Below are 18,043 nucleotides of genomic sequence, written 5' to 3'. Positions count from 1 at the left end.
GCCTCTAACAAAGCTGTGTTTAGTCAGGCTGTGGAGGATGCATGGGGAAATTACATGATGCAGTGTCCACAGTTGCATTTTTCCTCCATTACATGAAGGAAGAACAATCTGTGGACAAAGTTCATTGCTGTAGCCCAGGATTCAGACAAGAAATAAACACGTTTTGTCCAACAGAAATTAAATGTCATATTGTTTCTTATTCTACATACAGCATGAGGAAACACATGTACTCCATCAAATAAATGCAGCATACAGACCAATTTCTATATATAAACACCATTTAGAAACTACAAATTATCCTACTGCCCTGTTTTCTTACTTGGTCATGAGAGACTTTCCAATTTGTAATTTGCCTGTGTGTGTGTGTGTGTGTGTGTGTGTGTGTGTGTGTGTGTGTGTGTGTGTGTGTGTGTGTGTGTGTGTGTGTGTGTGTGTGTGTGTGTGTGTGAGAGAGAGAGAGAGAGAGAGAGAGAGAGAGAGAGAGAGAGAGAGAGAGAGAGAGAGAGAGAGAGAGAGAGAGAGAGAGAGATGTATTTTGCACATTTTTGGCCGAGGCTGATGGGTGGCAATAGAGTGGGAGAGAAATGAATTTGACATAACAAAAAATAGCCCTAAAAAGGGGCACTCTTGGTTTATTCATTTCATGTATGTAGGCAGAGAGCAAGTAAAGAGAATGTAATACTCAAAATATTAAATTAAAATAAATTTATTTCAGGTACAAGGATAATGCCAACTAGAACTAGCTCAAATTTCCTTCTCTCATCTTTGATATTTTTCCGTCACCAAGAGATTTTGTGCTGGCTCTCACTGGCAGAACACTGCACAGAAGAACAAGGAAAGAATGTAAAATGTTCTCAGTCCATAACATTTTATCCAGAATGCCTCTATTTCTGACTTCAGTCATGCACCCTGGCACTGAATCTGTGAGGCATTGGACCCATTTGTCAGAAGAAACAACCCCACCGAGGCTTCAAAAAAACCAGTCCAAAAGAGCATCAGCTATAAATGGTGTGTTTCACAGCCAGTTCTCTGTGTGTTCGTGCTACTTATACACACATAATTTCCATTGTGTTCAAGTGAGCAGTCTCTCACAGCCAGTCCATTACATTAATGTCTATCTTGGACAGCTGCAGTTGAATGAGCAGACCTATACACAAGTGAATATTCCTCCTGTAGCATGAATTCCCCTCCACAATATAGCATTCACACTAAATGCAGCACCACTTTCTTAAAAATGTGGGCATACGGACTGCTACTGAGGCGGGGGAAACCGACGCCCCCGGCGGGGGAAACCGACGCCCCCGGCGGGGGAAACCGACGCCCCCGGCGGGGGAAACCGACGCCCCCGGCGGGGGAAACCGACGCCCCCGGCGGGGGAAACCGACGCCCCCGGCGGGGGAAACCGACGCCCCCGGCGGGGGAAACCGACGCCCCCGGCGGGGGAAACCGACGCCCCCGGCGGGGGAAACCGACGCCCCCGGCGGGGGAAACCGACGCCCCCGGCGGGGGAAACCGACGCCCCCGGCGGGGGAAACCGACGCCCCCGGCGGGGGAAACCGACGCCCCCGGCGGGGGAAACCGACGCCCCCGGCGGGGGAAACCGACGCCCCCGGCGGGGGAAACCGACGCCCCCGGCGGGGGAAACCGACGCCCCCGGCGGGGGAAACCGACACCCCCGGGAAACTGACAATCGGCTAGTACTACCTGTTGTCACCACTTATTTGCCATTATGTCTGGACCCTCACGGCTGCTAAACTACCGTTTGGTCTTGGTAAGACAACTTATCTGTGAAAAAATACATTTTTTCACATTGCATTCAGATGTAGCTCTGTGGCTGCCAGCCAGTGTAACATTTCCTCACTGAGTTCCTGTTTTATAGTGGATCATAGTGCGTGCAGTACAGCTTTCCTTGGCCCTCAACTAACTGCATCATTGGAACTGGGAAGTTGGTCACTCACTACAACTGCTTCGTATCTAGGGGAGGGATTAGTTGGCTCTTACAGGCAAGCTATGTGTTATCCTGCTGTGTGCTCAGTATCTTGAGCCAGGCATTCTGCTGATAGTGCCTCCTTCAACAAAATTCTTTAAAATTCTGTTTACAGTAGGGGTAGACTTCTGACATTCCAAAGATTCATCAATCACACAGGTTGATATTTTATCCAAAGTTCCCAATACTCAGGCAACTTCCACTCCCATAGTCACCCTTGGGGTGAATTTGTATAGCTTTAAAAATGCACGTTACTACCCCTTAATATTTGTCATGTCAACACAGGATACATAGAAATTCACGACTGCCAGATATGTGACAAGCATGGATGGAAAGCCAAATCATCTGCATACTGCAGACGTTTGCTTAACCTTGCACAGCTTACACTGAGGACAGGCCACATATTTGAACAAAATTTCCTTAAACATTTTTGCCATTTATCAGCATGACAAGAGAGAAATCAGCATTGGACTAATATGCCATTTCTGATGACTAACACCTCTGACAATACCTCAGTTACAGTCATCCACTCACAAGCAGCACCAGAGGAATATCACAGTCAAGCAAACATTAATGGTTTGAGTTGGAGCCAGGGCATGAGTAACGACAACCAAAGGTGTATTCATTTATTTCTTATGTCTGTTACTTGCTTGTAATTAGGGTCTCAGTGATGTTCTAAGGCCTTCCATGACATCTTCCACTGATCTGTGCCCGCAACTATTGTTGCTATGATAGTCTAACACAAGACTGCAACTCACCTCGCCATCATCTTCCTTATCTTCCCCTTCTCCCTGTTCCCGTTTTCAAGCACGATATGCAGTACACTAGGACTCCCATACAAGAATAACATTGTGTGATGAAAACCTGAATAGTATTGTAAACCCCGTGAAGAAATTTGATCTCTTTTTGCTGTAGAAATGTTTGTGGAAGCGCACTTCACAATGTTGATATTGTGCTGGACTATACACAAGCACTGTAATGGAAAGTGAAGTTATAGTTTGGCACATGTGACAGATGAGATCTGATGGAATATGATCAAATGTTTTGTTGCAACACTTTGCTTACCTAGGCCTGCAACTGGATGATACTGTGAATCATTAGTTTTACTGTTTCTATTCTTTGCCATGAGGTCTGGTTTGTGTTCAAATAATTATATCAAACTTGGCACCCATTCTACATCTACATCAGTAAAGGCACATAAGTGAGTACTTAAGATGCCAGCATCCAAGTTCAAATGCATCTGGAAGCTTAATTGTTGGCATTCTTTTTTCTGGTAGTTCATAATAGATCTAATAGATTATAGTTAATATTCTCTGACAAGTAGCTGACCCAGTAATGTTGATAACTAATTTGATAATGCTGCCTGCCCATTCATTAGAGCTTTAATGGCTGTATGTAGGTGCAAAAGTACATCATTATTTGTTCACACTTTGTCAAAGTACTCTGGGAAATTTTAACCACTGCTTTAAACATTTAAGGATGGTAAGTATTAAGTGTGGTTGTAGTAGTGTGTAATATTTCTTATCATGAACTGTTAAAGGTATCATGTTTCATTCTGTCTTTTAAGAAGAGCTCTTCAAATGTTGCTTTTGTTGTTGGTTATTTTCTCTATCATAAAACATTATAACTTTCATGACTTTAGCTACAGGTAGTTTAATAAATGTATCTGAAACAGAGTGAAGCCCATACACAACAAGAGCAGCTATTTCATTACTCAGACACACAATTCCATTATTTGCATAAATGTCAAAAAAATCTGTCTCTCTTTCTAGTGAATTTGCAAAAACAATTAAAAAATGGAAATGTGTAGCTTTGAACTCTGCACCTTCAAGTTACCGTGCAATGCTTCTATCATTTCACCATGGAGAATGGATTTGGGAAGAGCAGGTAATTTTGAGGCCATAACCTTCATTCTAAATCATGCAGAGATATATTTTCAAGCTGCAAAATGAAGAATATGAGTGGCAGTGGAAAACAAAAAACTTGTTGGTAAAACTGGTCTTCCATTCTTAGTTGCTTGAATGGTAGACAGTGAGCACTTAGAATCTGAATGCCAATAAATATACTAAGGCTAAGAGTGTGCTTATGTCAGTGATTTGAACCTTCCGAGAGTCAGGTCCATAACCTATGCAGTTAAGTAAGCGATCACTAGCATGAATACTGAGTTAGTATCAGACACCTCACATTTACCACACCAATGACACTCATCTCCCCGAGATCAATCCCTGGTCTGGTTTTTATGGCACTATTGCCAAATGGTCTGATCTTTCCAGGCTTTTGTCTAATATGGCACAATTGTTTGTTTGCTGATGAGTGTACACTGACCCCTACCTCAGCACCTCAATGCCTCGAGCCATCACAATTCTTTAGAAATGAATTTAACAATACCATGGAAAGCACACAGGCACGACAAAAAAAAAACTGTAAGAAAGTGAGCTCTCAGTGAACAAGGCCTCTGTTATATATAGATAACATACACTCACATACTCACGCAAATGCAACTCTCACACACGTGATCACACTCTCTGGCAGCTGAAGCCAGGCTGCGAGCAGTTGCACATGATTAAACAGGCAATCACGTGGGGGTAAGGAGGAGGCTGGGACAAGGTGTGGGAGGGTAACAGGGTAGAAGTGAGCAACAGTAGATTGCTGGAGATGACCTGCAGGAGACAGGACATAATAAGGTTAAAGGCAATAGCAAAGAGGGTCACACTCAAAACAGTACCCTGAGGCACACCAACTTCCTGGTAAAGGTGTCTGACAAGGCAGTACCAACATTCCTTGAAAAATCAATACTTTAAAAATACCTGAAGGACATGGGGCATGTGGCCTCAGAAGTGCCACATGTAGAGAGATCAAGAATACCCATCCTTCAGAAGGTGTTTCAGGCATTCTGCAAATTTAAAAACACTGGCAGTGTCTGATATATCCACAGAAAACCATTCGCGACACACGTTGACAAAGTGATGAGATGGTCAGCTGCAGGACGGCCTGATCAAAATCCGCACAGTACAGTGGTCAGTGAATTGCCACACTCTAGTCACTATACCAGCCAGGCATGAATTACATGTTTCATCAGTTTGCAAACACAGCTTGTGGGAGAAATGGGGCAGTAACTAGAAGGAAGGTATTTTTCCGTACTGGGCTTGGGTATGGGTATGGGAATGACAGTGTCTTTATGCTGGCATCTGGCAAACGGTGCCCTCTGCCCAGATGCAGTTGTACATAAGAAAGAGCAAGTGCTTGCCCACAAAAGAAAGGTTTAGGAACATCTGAATGCAAACATCGTCCAGCACTGTGTTGGAGGATCGATAGGAAGTGAGAGCAAGTTCTCGCCCCCTCATACTAAAGGCAGCTTGTAGCACTCGCTAATCTGTCAAAATAAGGGTACTACCCAAGCCTCCTCCACTTGTTTCTGGTGGAGGAAGGCAGAATGATAGTGGGTGGAGCTTGAAATCTCCGCAGAATAGCAGCCCAATGGATCTTGGTCCTGCAGGGCCCATACAACAGATGAGGTAGTGGAACTGTTAGAAGAACTAGTTAAGGAAATCTAGCTAGATTTTTGCTATCCTGAAGGGTGCAACGACACTGTGCATGCAACTGTTCATAATGAATGCAGTTTGCCATCATAGAATGATGGTTAAAAACATGGAGAACACATCTCTGCATGTGAGTTGAGTCACAACACAGCTCAGTCAATCAAGGCACTGGGACATGGCACAGTAAAGATGAAGGGCGAGAATGGAATATTGTGTGGTGGTAATGATGGCATTTGTAAGATACTCTACCTGGCCATCACAACTGGAGAAATTATGTTACTCAAAGGGTGCCAGGGAACAGTAAATCTCTAGTCATCCCTAGAAAGTTGCCATTTGGGTGTGCATATATGTGGGGTAGGAGTCAGAAAATGGATAGCAAATGGTAAATGGTTGCTCGAGTACGTACTAGAGACAGTGATGAGATGATGGGCAAATTGGGCAGTGCAGGAGATTTCCAGATATGGGTAGGAGTGCATGTAGTTAAAAGGAAGATGGGTACTCCCACGATAAGGCAAATTAGGTTAAGGTGACAGAAGTTCAGCCTAGAGGGCACCTCTCTGTCAGGTTCTGGGAGATTTCCAAAGAGAATGGTGTGCATTACAGTCAACGAGCAGCAGAAAGGGGTGAGGGAGTTGGCCAGTAAGCTGGATGAAGAGTGTCCATGACACGGAATGACTGAGGGATGTAAACAGTACATATGGAAAAGTTCAGGAGAGGAATGTAAAACACGGACAGGAATAGCTTCAAGCTGGGTAGTCAGGGAGAAATGTTGACTTTGAACGTCCTTCCATATGAGCAGCATGACTCCCCTCTCTCCTCCTACGATATGGAATGCCATCTTTGGAGAGAGGGAGTCAAAGCAGGCTGGGAAGAAATACAAAAGCTCAAATCAGTCAGGAGGATGCAATTTTGTTTCCTGCAGGCAGAGAACTAGCAGAGGCTGCGATTCCAAGAGCAGCTGCAAGTCATCTTTTTGGATTGAAGGCCACTAATATTCCATTGGAATAATGTCATGATTAGGAAGAAGGAGGAGGAGGAAAGAGATGGAGAGGTGGCACCTCAGCGGCCATTCCTGTGTTACATTCTTGACTGCATTTACATAAACTTATGGCTCCTCTTTTTCGGTTTCTTAAACATTTTATTTTATCTGACACATTCCTGACCTTTATGATTTGTGCCACATATTGGTCCTAAACAACAAGATGTATGAAAAAGAAACCACTTACTGGATAAAGGACTGTTTGCCATGGTCATGGGAGCTGGCAAGTAAGTCAATGCAAGATCTGAAAGATCACAAGAATGATCATTCAATTCTGTTTAATATACCAGAGACCTATATTAATGTTACTGAAAGCAAATCCCTAATGACAAAAGTAACTAAACAGTTACTTTGAAATCACACTGCACAATTTGTGATGCACTTGCTCAAGTACACTAAGGTAGTTTTATTGAATTACTAATCAACACTTGTCAAACATAACAAACACTATGACAAGTATACCTCTCAAAGTAGTTCACTTGGTAGTTATTTCACAAGCAGGAAAGTATTTTCAGAAGAGTTTAGGAAGTTGGATAGGCCATGAATGTATGAAGGAGAATGAGTCTGATATCATTCTAGAAAGGTACTTTGAAATGTGTCTGCAATTGCGAGTACCTGTCATTTGTGTTTGTGATATTTGCTCAAAAATGGAGAAATCTCAGTTCCCAACTGCAATCAGTAAGCATTTTAGACAACAGTAAGTGGTAAGCGTTGATTTTAAGGAATATTTATTGTCATGTTTAATGAGTATCAACTATGGTGTAACACATCGCTTTGGTAAAGGTGTACATTTCACAATGTCTATAGTACCGATGAACAATGGTCACCACCACAAAGTGATTATTTTTTTTTTAATTCAAATGATGGCTTTAAACTTTTATACCCTTCTCTGTTGTGCATAATGTGGTGTCACCGCCAGACACCACACTTGCTAGGTGGTAGCCTTTAAATCGGCCGCAGTCAGGTAGTATACGTCGGACCCGCGTGTCGCCACTATCAGTGATTGCAGACCGAGCGCCACCACACGGCAGGTCTAGAGAGACTTCCTAGCACTCGCCCCAGCTGTACAACCGTCTTTGTAGTGATGGTTCACTGACAAAATACGCTCTCATTTGCCGAGACGATAGTTTAGCATAGCCTTCAGCTACTTCATTTGCTACAACCTAGCAAGGGGCCCATATCAGTTACTATTGATATTGTGAATCATGTACCATCAAGACAGACGTTCATCATTAATGGATTAAAGTTAAGTATTCCACCAGCTAAGTCAGTTTTTCTAAATTCTAATTTCCTTGTCCTGTTCCAGACCTCACGCCAGCCTGCGTGAGTTAAAACGCATGCATTTTGGCCTCCTCTAGTAACACCTGCCAACCACAACACAAAATCTAGTGGAAATTGATGCAGCATATCTGCAGGGTGGGATAACGATAATTAGTTTATCGTTCTTCACAGTTCATGATGATTTCAGTGTTTTGTTCTATCATGATGATGATGATACCTGGTTAGGGGGCACTCAATGGCGTGGTTATCAGCATCCACACGAATCCCCAAATTTTACATGGTCCAGCCATGCCACTTTCACAAATGATGATGGCAACACAAACAACCAGTCCATGGGTTTATTCCTTGCTGTCTCATTCTTGTTCAGCAATGTGCCTTCCCCCTAGAACTCTCAGCATCATGACAACTGCCATTACATCAGGAGAACGAAGATGAAGTCGAGCTGTCAGTAAGATTCTGTACACTAACCAATGACACATGACTTGACATTAATAATTAAAGAGAGTTACTTGTTTTAAATTAAGAGCCAGTATATGAGTGGTCTTTGAGATATTTTTTGGTTCATTTAGCAAGTAATTTAGACTTGAGATAGCATTTCAGTTAACAGTGCTAAAGAAGTTGCAAAGTTTGTGATGTCAGGAAACAGACTGCCATGGGAGATGCAATGAGACTGAAATGGAGATGAATAGGATATTAATAAAGGAGTTTATTTGATTAAGCAAGTTGGTAGTGTGCAGAGTAGCTCAGAATAGGAGGAAGTATTTTAACGGTTCAAAGCCCTGAGCTGATGAAATATGTCCTCACCCTGGGAGGAGGACAGGAAGCAGTGTGGGGTTCATTACATGCCACAGAACCAAACTTTATATGCTACTGGTGAAAATCACACTTGCTCTGCCAGTCTCATACGTGCATCCACTACTTTCACTCACCTGAGCGATGGGGCGCGTGCCTTCCTCCTCAGCAGGGCCTGATTGACAAAAAAAGAATTTGCGTGTTAATATAAAAAATACTTTATCTGCACAAGTAAAACAAACTAGTGATAAACTAAGTGTGTTTCAACATGACCTGATAATGAACAGAATCAATTGTTTCTATCTTTTAGAAAAAGTACGGATCAGTGTATAATTGAGCATCTAATCTACTCAATTATAAACAACCATCAATATTACCGAGTTCCAGAAAGCCAGAACTTTATTCCGGTTGCACGCTTGCTATCTGAAGACTGGCAGGGACAAATAAATGTTTATTGTCATCATTTCACATAATTATTGATCAAATTTTAAAATCTGCTTAATAAAACATACAATCTTATGTTACACAGTTAACACAGTGTCACGTTTAACATTTAGGAACTGTGTGTAAGCTTGTTTATGCACCTTCACTACTTGCATTCATGTACCGACATTATATTCATCCAGTATTTGGCAATGAGAGCACTTAGTGTTTTGCAGAAAACTTCACCATAATTTTAAATTATCATGAATTTCTCTCACAGATACCCCACAGAAAGTAATAGCAAAAATGTTTATCACTTACCACATTTTTGCTGTTTGTGCAGTAATAATGCCACATCAAACACATTCAATGTAACACTCCTTTCTTTACTTACAGATGGGTACAAGTAGTGAGGAGAATGAGTGGCAGGTGAGGCAGATTATTTCTCAGGTGGATGTTTTGTAGAGGTGAGACAGAAAGAAAATCTGATGCGTATGGGAACAGGATGGATTAGGAGACATAATAGGAATGAGGTGGAAGTGGGTGGAGTAGCATCTGGCTGGTGTTTTACAATTCTGCCTTATGCCACAGAACAGAGGTATGTCAGTTGCTGGCATCTGAACAGGCTTGAAACTGAAACTCACCCTCAGTGCAGCGGATCTTGCCAATGACAGCCACTGCACGGTTTCCACCCTGGAGCCATGCGACACTGGACAACTTAACAGTATTTATCCACTACATAGCCTTTGTAGGGGAATGTGCAGTGGCTCACTAGCCAACCCAAGTTCCAGACTCGACATCAACTATCTACTTTGGAATGCATGACTATATTAATAAGAATGCGGCCCACAATATTGGCATTGCCAGTGCTACCTACAGCAGTGTTTGTCAGTTGTTACAGACAGAGTGCTCAACTGGAAGCTTCAAGAATAGTTTTCATATTAGTGGCAATCTTTTCATGCATCAGGGCATTCTCTTCCTTGCCTTCCTCAGAAAGTTGTTTCATTTGCTTAATGTTGGCATGTACCATCTGTGCCACAATGAAACACTCTTCCTCTTGTCCACTCAGGAACATCTCTCTTCTAGTGCTTTTATAATTCCTTTTTTGTCTCTGGAAGCTTTTTACCAGTGTCTTGTCATCCATTAGGTAGCCTTCATCTCTGTGTTCAAGTGCTTCTGCATAGTGTTTGAATGGTTTTGCTCCATGTTCAAATGCCTTGTGGCACTTCTTTCTTTCATCCTGGTATCTTTCTGCCTGCACCATTCCACATCATCATACCTCCTTACTGATGTCTTGGCCCAATTTCTGTATTTTTCTTCCAGGTGTGTGCCTCATGGTTGACACTGCCATCTCCTCCATGGGGATGACAGTTCATACTTTTGGCTGCTGTTACAGTCAAGACTTTTCCTCTGAGCACAGCAACATTGGAATCTAGGACATCATCAGTGCAGCTTGCAGTGCTCAGCTTAGCTCATATTAGTGACAACCTTACAGCATATCAGGAGTATTTTTATGTTGCTTGCACTAGGAAGCTGTTTCACTTGCCCAACATTATCATGTGCCTTCTGTGTTGCAATGATGTTCTAATGTTCATGGCTACCTGAGCACATCTCTCTCCTTGTGCATGGATCATCCACATTAGGTGGGACATATGACCACGAGTGTGGGTGGCAGATGGGGCAAGGCAGCTCCCTGCTGGACTCCCTGTAGAGAGGTGAGGCAGAAAGATGAACAGATTGGTCTGGGATCAAACTGTAGTGAAAGTCTTGATGGGAAATATTTTATGAACAAAGGTACTGGCACCAGAGACAAATCTAGTGAAGAGGAAGTGATACTGTATTATCAGCCATTCTCTCCAAAAGCATTGACACATCCATCCCACATGCTTCAGTTGTTTTCACTCTACTATACACTCCCAGCACCTTCATTTCAGAGGTGATCAGCTTTCATATGTTATAAAGTAGATCATAGAAACCTTATTTCTGCTGACTGTATTCTTCATAACCACCCTCCCCGTAATTCAAAAGACAGCTCCATAAATAATTGTAAACAATTAATTCCAAGAAACTATTGAGACATTCAAGACAAAATAAGGAAAAGAAAACAAATGTCTCCAGTACACTATCTCATGAGAAAGAAGAAAAACAGTACATCAAGAGAACAGTATCTGTACATTTGTGGTGGTAGATTTCCAACTACAGTCACGATTTTGATATGATTTTCATTAATAAAGACATGCATTAATTTTAGTTACAAGACACAGACATCAGTTTTCTTCAAGAATGGGTTATCAGTGAAAATACATGTCAAATAGTATATACCTAGCAAATAATGTAACAAAGATAAATAATATCTACACTGTCTTTGCCATCCACAATTGAGCCAAAGATAGGAAGCTCCTTCTACAAAACATACTGTACTCACTTCTGTACCAACAAAGAAAAAAACACATTCTAGCATCACCTGTCAGCTTCTGGGTTCTAATTGTACATAAACTGAACAACAGATCACAGTACACAATGAAATGGGACATTCCTATGGTTATGCAGATTCTGAAACAAACATTTTGGCAGGACCTTTATGTCTGATTGACCACAGAAAGGTTAAGGGAGCCCCTGAAAATGTTAGTATCAAATAACTTATGGTAGTACTGAACGCATCAGCTATGACCATTTATAAACTAGATTCACACTCCAATATTTCCATTTAAGTTACTACCCTAATAGGTTGTACAAAAAGTTTCAGTTTTGAAATACAAATCATCCTCTGTTTCTTCTACTCACATCATTCATTCATTCATTCATTCATTGGAGTACCACTGTTTGATTAAGCCTCTTCCCTGGCTTCTCCTGGTATTCTGGTCTCAAGCTACAGGCATTGCAGCTTGTAGTCCATGTAGCCTGATATCCACTCAATGCCTCTCACCAGACTGTCACCTCAATGTTCCCCCCACTCACCTCTCTAGGATAGGAGCATGTAATTGTCTTATCCTATCTGTCACTCACTCCATCACTACATTTGTCACTCATCTCCACTACCTCCCCACTACGTCTCCTACTCCTGCCTGTTCCCTGTCCATTTTTCTGTTTCCTTTTCCCTCCCTGTAATTCTCAGCACACATATTTCCACAGCTATATAGGTAAACTTTGTATTTCTGTAAGTCAGTAAATACTCGCCCCAAATCAAAGTCCTCAATATTCAAAAACATAAATATAATAAAATATATTGTGATTTCTGGATTCTAATTAAATTGTGTATGGTGGACTGACTAAGGGGTTGCAGAAATCACATAGATAAGAACTATAAACCCACTATCCAATCAAAATACCTGGGCACCCTTATGTTACGGGCAACTGAGCATTTTAATTCAATGAGAGGTGGAGCAACTATTATAGGAAGTGAAATGATAATTAAATGGACACCCTAGCTGCAAACAGGCAGTGATGTACTTCATTGGGGAAATGTTGAAAATGTGTGGCCCGACCGGGACTCAAACCCGGGATCTCCTGCTTACATGGCAGACGCTCCATCCATTTAATCATCATTTCATTTCTAGCAAAGCTGCATGGTTATCCATGGCAATTGTTCTTTCGGCAACAGATACTGCCATCATACATATTATAGGAAGTGGCAGGTAATACTGTTTTGTAAGCAGAATTCATCAGTCAGGGATCTGAGTACACTGAACATGGACTTTTCTTTGCATTACACCTGAATAATTAACACAGGGATGAATTTCAGCCCTTCCAAACTTGCCCAAGTCAGCTGTCAGCGATGTGACAGTTAAGTGAAAATGTGAAGGAACAACCAATGCTACATGAAGTCCAGGCACACACAGTATGCTGATGGACAAGTGCTTCTATCATTGTGGTAGGAAATAGTAAAAACCAGCTTGCAGTTAGCTGCTGCAGTCACTATTCAGTTTTGAAGTGCAGCTAGGAGCCCGCTAAGGAAATGGCTGTGTACAGGGAGTTAGAAAAACTGGTTACAGTGGCTGAGCAGCTTCTGGAAACAATATTTCTGTTCAACATAAAGTCACACTGACTGTAGCATAAAAACCCATGACTGCTGTTGAGTGGATGAGTGGAAACGAGATTTGGAGTGACAAACAGTGCTATACTCCGTGGGTATCTGACGGAAGAATTTGAATAGAGTGACTACTCAGTGAACATTATCCGCCATTAACTCTACTGCCAACAATGCAGTGCAGAGCAGGCAGTGTAACAATATGCAATTTCTCCTCTTTAACTTGTTCTCCCCTTATTGTACTTCAGGATATGATAAATGCAGAAGGGTAAGTACATATTTGACAGTATTGTGTACAATACACAGCAGAGGAACAATTCACAGACAACGACCGATTTGATCAGCTCAACACTTGTACCTCTCATGGATCAGCATTGTTAGGCAAAGGCTTATAACCAGTGGCATTCCTGAAGAAGGCTTGCCTGCCGATGTTCCAACCTGAAAGCAATGGATCGTCTTAGGGATTAGTTATAAATGGCATTTTCACTCCATACCCTGTGTCCAATATTTCTACCTTGTCTGGTATCAGCTATCTAGGAAGAATGGGATGGCATCCACCCACAGAGATTTCGAAATGTCAAAGTGTCCCCAGAAGAGTTCAAGTCCTCAAAGGAGAACACAAAATCTTAATGTCCACTAATAGGTGTCCAGATACATTTGATTCTCTAGTGTACAGAGCAGGAATGTAAGCCTGCCACAGTGGGCTCTTACTCTTACTCACCAGGTGACTTCGCTGCACCTGCAGTACTGGGTCCAGCCTCTGGTGACCGTAGCCGCTGTTGTTCTGCACTGGATACTATTGTACACACAGAGAGAAAACATCTTTCAAGTACTTTATGTTCACTTTAGTGACATGCTCTTAAATTATGGCTGCGATTGAGGGTAAATTTGCGTATTTTATCATGGACAATGATGTACTGAGGCTATAACCAATCTCAGAAGCCATAGTTACAAAAAGAAATCCACATTCATGGCATATAGGAAAAAAAAATTTAAAAAACTTTGGACTGTGTTCACTGGGCACCATGTTCACAGACTGTGCTTGTATGTACCACTCCAGAGGAGAGATGCACATATCAATGACTTCTTATCAATGAATGCCATTTTGAAAGAAGTTTTGTGTACACATTATGAAAAGAGCAATAGAAAACAACATGTCAAACATAAACGTACAGATATTGTTCATTAGTGTTATTTCTATTTTGTGTGTGGTGACTTACATCAGGGGACAATATGCACCTTCAGCACTGTACAGCTATCGCAGCAGCTTTGGGTGCCAAACTACATGTGTTAAAATAAGTATTCTGTGGGGTCACCACACTGTCCTGTAAAGCAATAGGCTGCCGAAGGAGTTATTTCAACAACTGATGTATGTTGTGAGACACAGAAGAGGAACCTTCAAAATTATTGCGAGTGTCTCTTTTATACTGAATGAAGGTGATCTTTTAGTGTAGTTCATGAGTGTGATGATGAAGGGAATAAATAATTTGTTAAGTCAAAAGTGACATAGTAAGTTATTTATATAAATGTGATGCGTCAAAGGCATCAATTTTGAATTTTAAAGTAATTATAACAGAGTTTGAGAAGAAGTATAGAAGATAAGGTACAGAATATAATACATCATTGTATTAAATAATTACACCACATGACACCTGACTGCAGTGTTAGGGGACAAACGACATGAAAGGGTAGCTGTGTTGACAGAGGAGTGAGACAAGTGTCAGAGTCCTGCACAACTGAGTAAGCGAACACAAAATGTGAGATCAGGAGACCACAGCCTAACTTGATAGGCTGCCCACCCCACCTGTCATAGACATGCACAGAAGTTGTGACTGAGCCTTATACAATGTACAAATATAGTTTAAGTCCTTTTGGTCACACATATTATAAACTTGCCAGTCAGTACTATAGGCAAAATGTCAAAGGTGGTGGTGTATGCATTTATCTAAATCCCAAGCTTAAATTTAAGTTAAGATATGAGGCTAAACCATTAATCATAGAAAAGAAAGTAATTGTTGCAGCAATTTGCAGATCACCATCTGGAGATACTGAAGTCTCTCTTAAGAATTTGGAAGAAATGCTAGACATTTTTCTCAAATGAGAACTCTGCCATAATTCTTTGTGGTGACTTTAATATTAATCTATTGGTCCAGAGTTCAGTAAAATACAAGTTTTTAGACATACTAAAAGCTTCAACTTGTTTCCCCACGTATCAGCTCCCACTAGAACAACAGATTCCAGTGAAAGCCTAATAAATAACATCTTCTCAAATGTGGTCACACATGAAGTTGCAGTTACAAATGTGAATATAGGATTATCAGATCATAATGCACTAACCTTTAATCTCACTGCAACTCCCAAGGAGGGGAAAATAAAAAGGAGTACAAACGATTTTTCTCTACTGAAAATTGTAATCAGTTCAAAAATAATGTTAAAAATGCAGTTTGGCCAGAGGTCTTGGCACAAACAAACACAAAAGATGCTTACAATACATTTGCTTCCACTTTTATGGCATACTTTGAAATGTGCTTCCCAAAAAAGCTTTTGAGTTACAGATCATCTGGATCCAAAGGGACCTGGAGTACATCCGGAATTAAAACATCAAGTGAAACCATGATATTACTAAGTTTTAAGTTAAAAACATGTCATGATCAGCAGTTTGTTGAGTATGTGAGAACATACAAACAGACTTACCGCAAAGTAATATCAAAAGCAAAATTATTAAGTAATGATAGATTAATAAGGCAGGCTAGTAACAAGTCCAGAATGATGAGGTAAAAAAAAAGAAAAAAAATTTGGGTCAAACTAAAGAACAGGAAATCCATCTTAAAAATAATGAAAATATTCCCATAGAAAAAACGCCATGGCAAACAATGTAAACAATTATTTTGTTAATATTCCCCTTACTTTAAGCAACAATTAACAGTGATGTCTCCAATGGTAAATACCAGCATGATGGCAATCCCATCAGACGAGCATTAAGTTCTAAAAGTCATTAAATGCTTGAAATCCAAATTGTCCTCTGGTTTGGATGATGTACCTGTATCAATAATTAAAAAATTGCTCCACGTGTTGTCGAACCTATAGAGCACATAGCAAACTTGTCCCTTAGTGAAGAGATATTTCCGGATAAAATAAAATCTCTAAAGTGATACCTCTACACAAAAATGGTGACAGACATAAAATAGAAAATTACCAACCTATATCTCTCCTCCCATACTTCTCCAAAATACTTGAGGAATTTATGAAAATCAGGGTTACAAAATATCTAGAAAAACATAAACTAATAAATAACAGTCAACATGGCACAGTACAGAAACAGCCATATTGCACAGAAATAGTAAGAAATTTTGAGTCAAATAAACAGGTTGTTGGAATTAATCTAGATTTAGCCAAAGCCTTCAATACTGTGAACAATGTAATATTACTAGGGAAACTTGAAGCAATATGCATCAGGGGTACCGTCAAAAATTGGTTTGAATCCTATCTGCAAAACAGGTCACAAGTTGTTGAGCTGAGGTCATCCAAGAATCTTCACAATTTTAAACCCATATCTGAACCAAAACAAATTTAAATAGTTGTTTCTCAGGGCAGCATTCTGGGCCCATTGTTATTTCTAGTTTATATCAATGACATACAGGCTCCAGACAGCCCAGCCAAAATTCTACTATTTGCAGATGACACGAGTATCGTAATTAGTGATAAAAAAGAATCACTGTGTACTACAGCAGAAAAAATGCTCTCATACATACAGTCATGGTTTTATTCAAAAAGGGCTATCATGCTCCAATGTATTTACATCAGAGACAAAAATGGTAAAATAGGTCTAAGCAATAACCACACATGTAAATTACTAAGAAAGTACTTTGATCAATTTTTGAACTGTAGATAACTGAATTGTTACCTAGAATTTCCAGATATTTGAGGAAAACATGGAAGCAGATCTACCACCTACAGCAAACAAACAAATAACCAAACAAACAAAAACCCTGAAAAACAACAAAGCCAGTGGAGAAGAAATAAAATCATCTCAATCATAACTGGTGTCAAGCAGTAATGACAACTAACCTTCAGATTATGTCTGAAGAAATATGGGAACCAAAAGATTCCAGAAGACTGGAAAGTGGATCCTATCCATCCTGTGCACAAAAAAGTCATAGGCATTATCTAAATAATTGCACAGGTATATATCTGTTGCCAGTGGGCTGTATTATATTTTTAACAATATTACTAAGCAAGGTAGAAGTAACACTTGACAGCCATTTGGGAGAATATCAAAGTGGATTTAGAAAGATCGAATCTGGTGCAGAACAGAATTTCAACTTTTAGTCCATACGAATTTTAAGACATAGTTTTAACATTTACAGGTTTTAGAAAAGCATTTGATTGACAGGTAAACAGTGGGTAAAGTGACTCGAGAACTTGGCATTACACTAAACTAGCAAACCTTATTCGTGAAACACCCACACACTGAAGCATAAGTAAAGTTTTGGTGTGAAACACCTAAGGCACTCAAAATAACAGGTGAAATGCAGGGTGACAACATGTTTCCACACCACCTCAACTGCATCTTAGAGGAAATAGTAAGATAATTGAAACAAAAGGCAAAGAACATAAGCTGTCACAATGAGACTGGAGACTTCAGGAAAAAGAGATACTGAAATTCAGTGTCTAGTATTTGCAAAAGATTATGCCATTCTTTATAAAAATATAACAAATTCAGAAATACAAATCAACCTCTTAGATGGAATACGTAACAAAGCAGCTTTAAAAGTTGCTGTAGAAAAATTTTTTAGGACAAACTTAAAATAATGACCCAGAAATCCTAGTAACAGATAATGCACAGATAAAGAGGGTTTATAAATTTAAATATTTGGGTAGAAAGATTCAAGGCAATGGCTTCAAAAATATTTGCTGTAGTCAAAATAGAATGTAAAATGGAGAAAGCATATGAT

At 40.4% G+C, this 18,043-nt stretch overlaps 1 protein-coding gene across 1 annotated transcript; it reads left to right on the top strand.

Annotated features, from left to right (window-relative positions):
* The first annotated feature begins 1,234 nt into the window (after positions 1–1,234).
* On the top strand, positions 1,235–10,403 carry LOC124585257 (proline-rich protein HaeIII subfamily 1-like). Its single transcript, XM_047131385.1, has 2 exons — positions 1,235–1,656; positions 10,385–10,403. Exons 1-2 carry the CDS (start codon positions 1,235–1,237, stop codon positions 10,401–10,403), a joined length of 441 nt encoding a protein of 146 aa, XP_046987341.1.
* The last annotated feature ends 7,640 nt before the right edge of the window (positions 10,404–18,043 follow it).

The sequence above is a fragment of the Schistocerca americana genome, unplaced genomic scaffold (assembly GCF_021461395.2).
Source record: "Schistocerca americana isolate TAMUIC-IGC-003095 unplaced genomic scaffold, iqSchAmer2.1 HiC_scaffold_49, whole genome shotgun sequence".
In the NCBI taxonomy this organism is placed as follows: Eukaryota; Metazoa; Arthropoda; class Insecta; order Orthoptera; family Acrididae; genus Schistocerca; species Schistocerca americana.
This window is presented reverse-complemented; position numbering and strand designations above follow the sequence as displayed.

Coding starts and splice junctions, on each gene's coding strand:
- LOC124585257 (XM_047131385.1), top strand. CDS start 1,235: ATGTGGGCATACGGACTGCTACTGAGGCGGGGGAAACCGACGCCCCCG.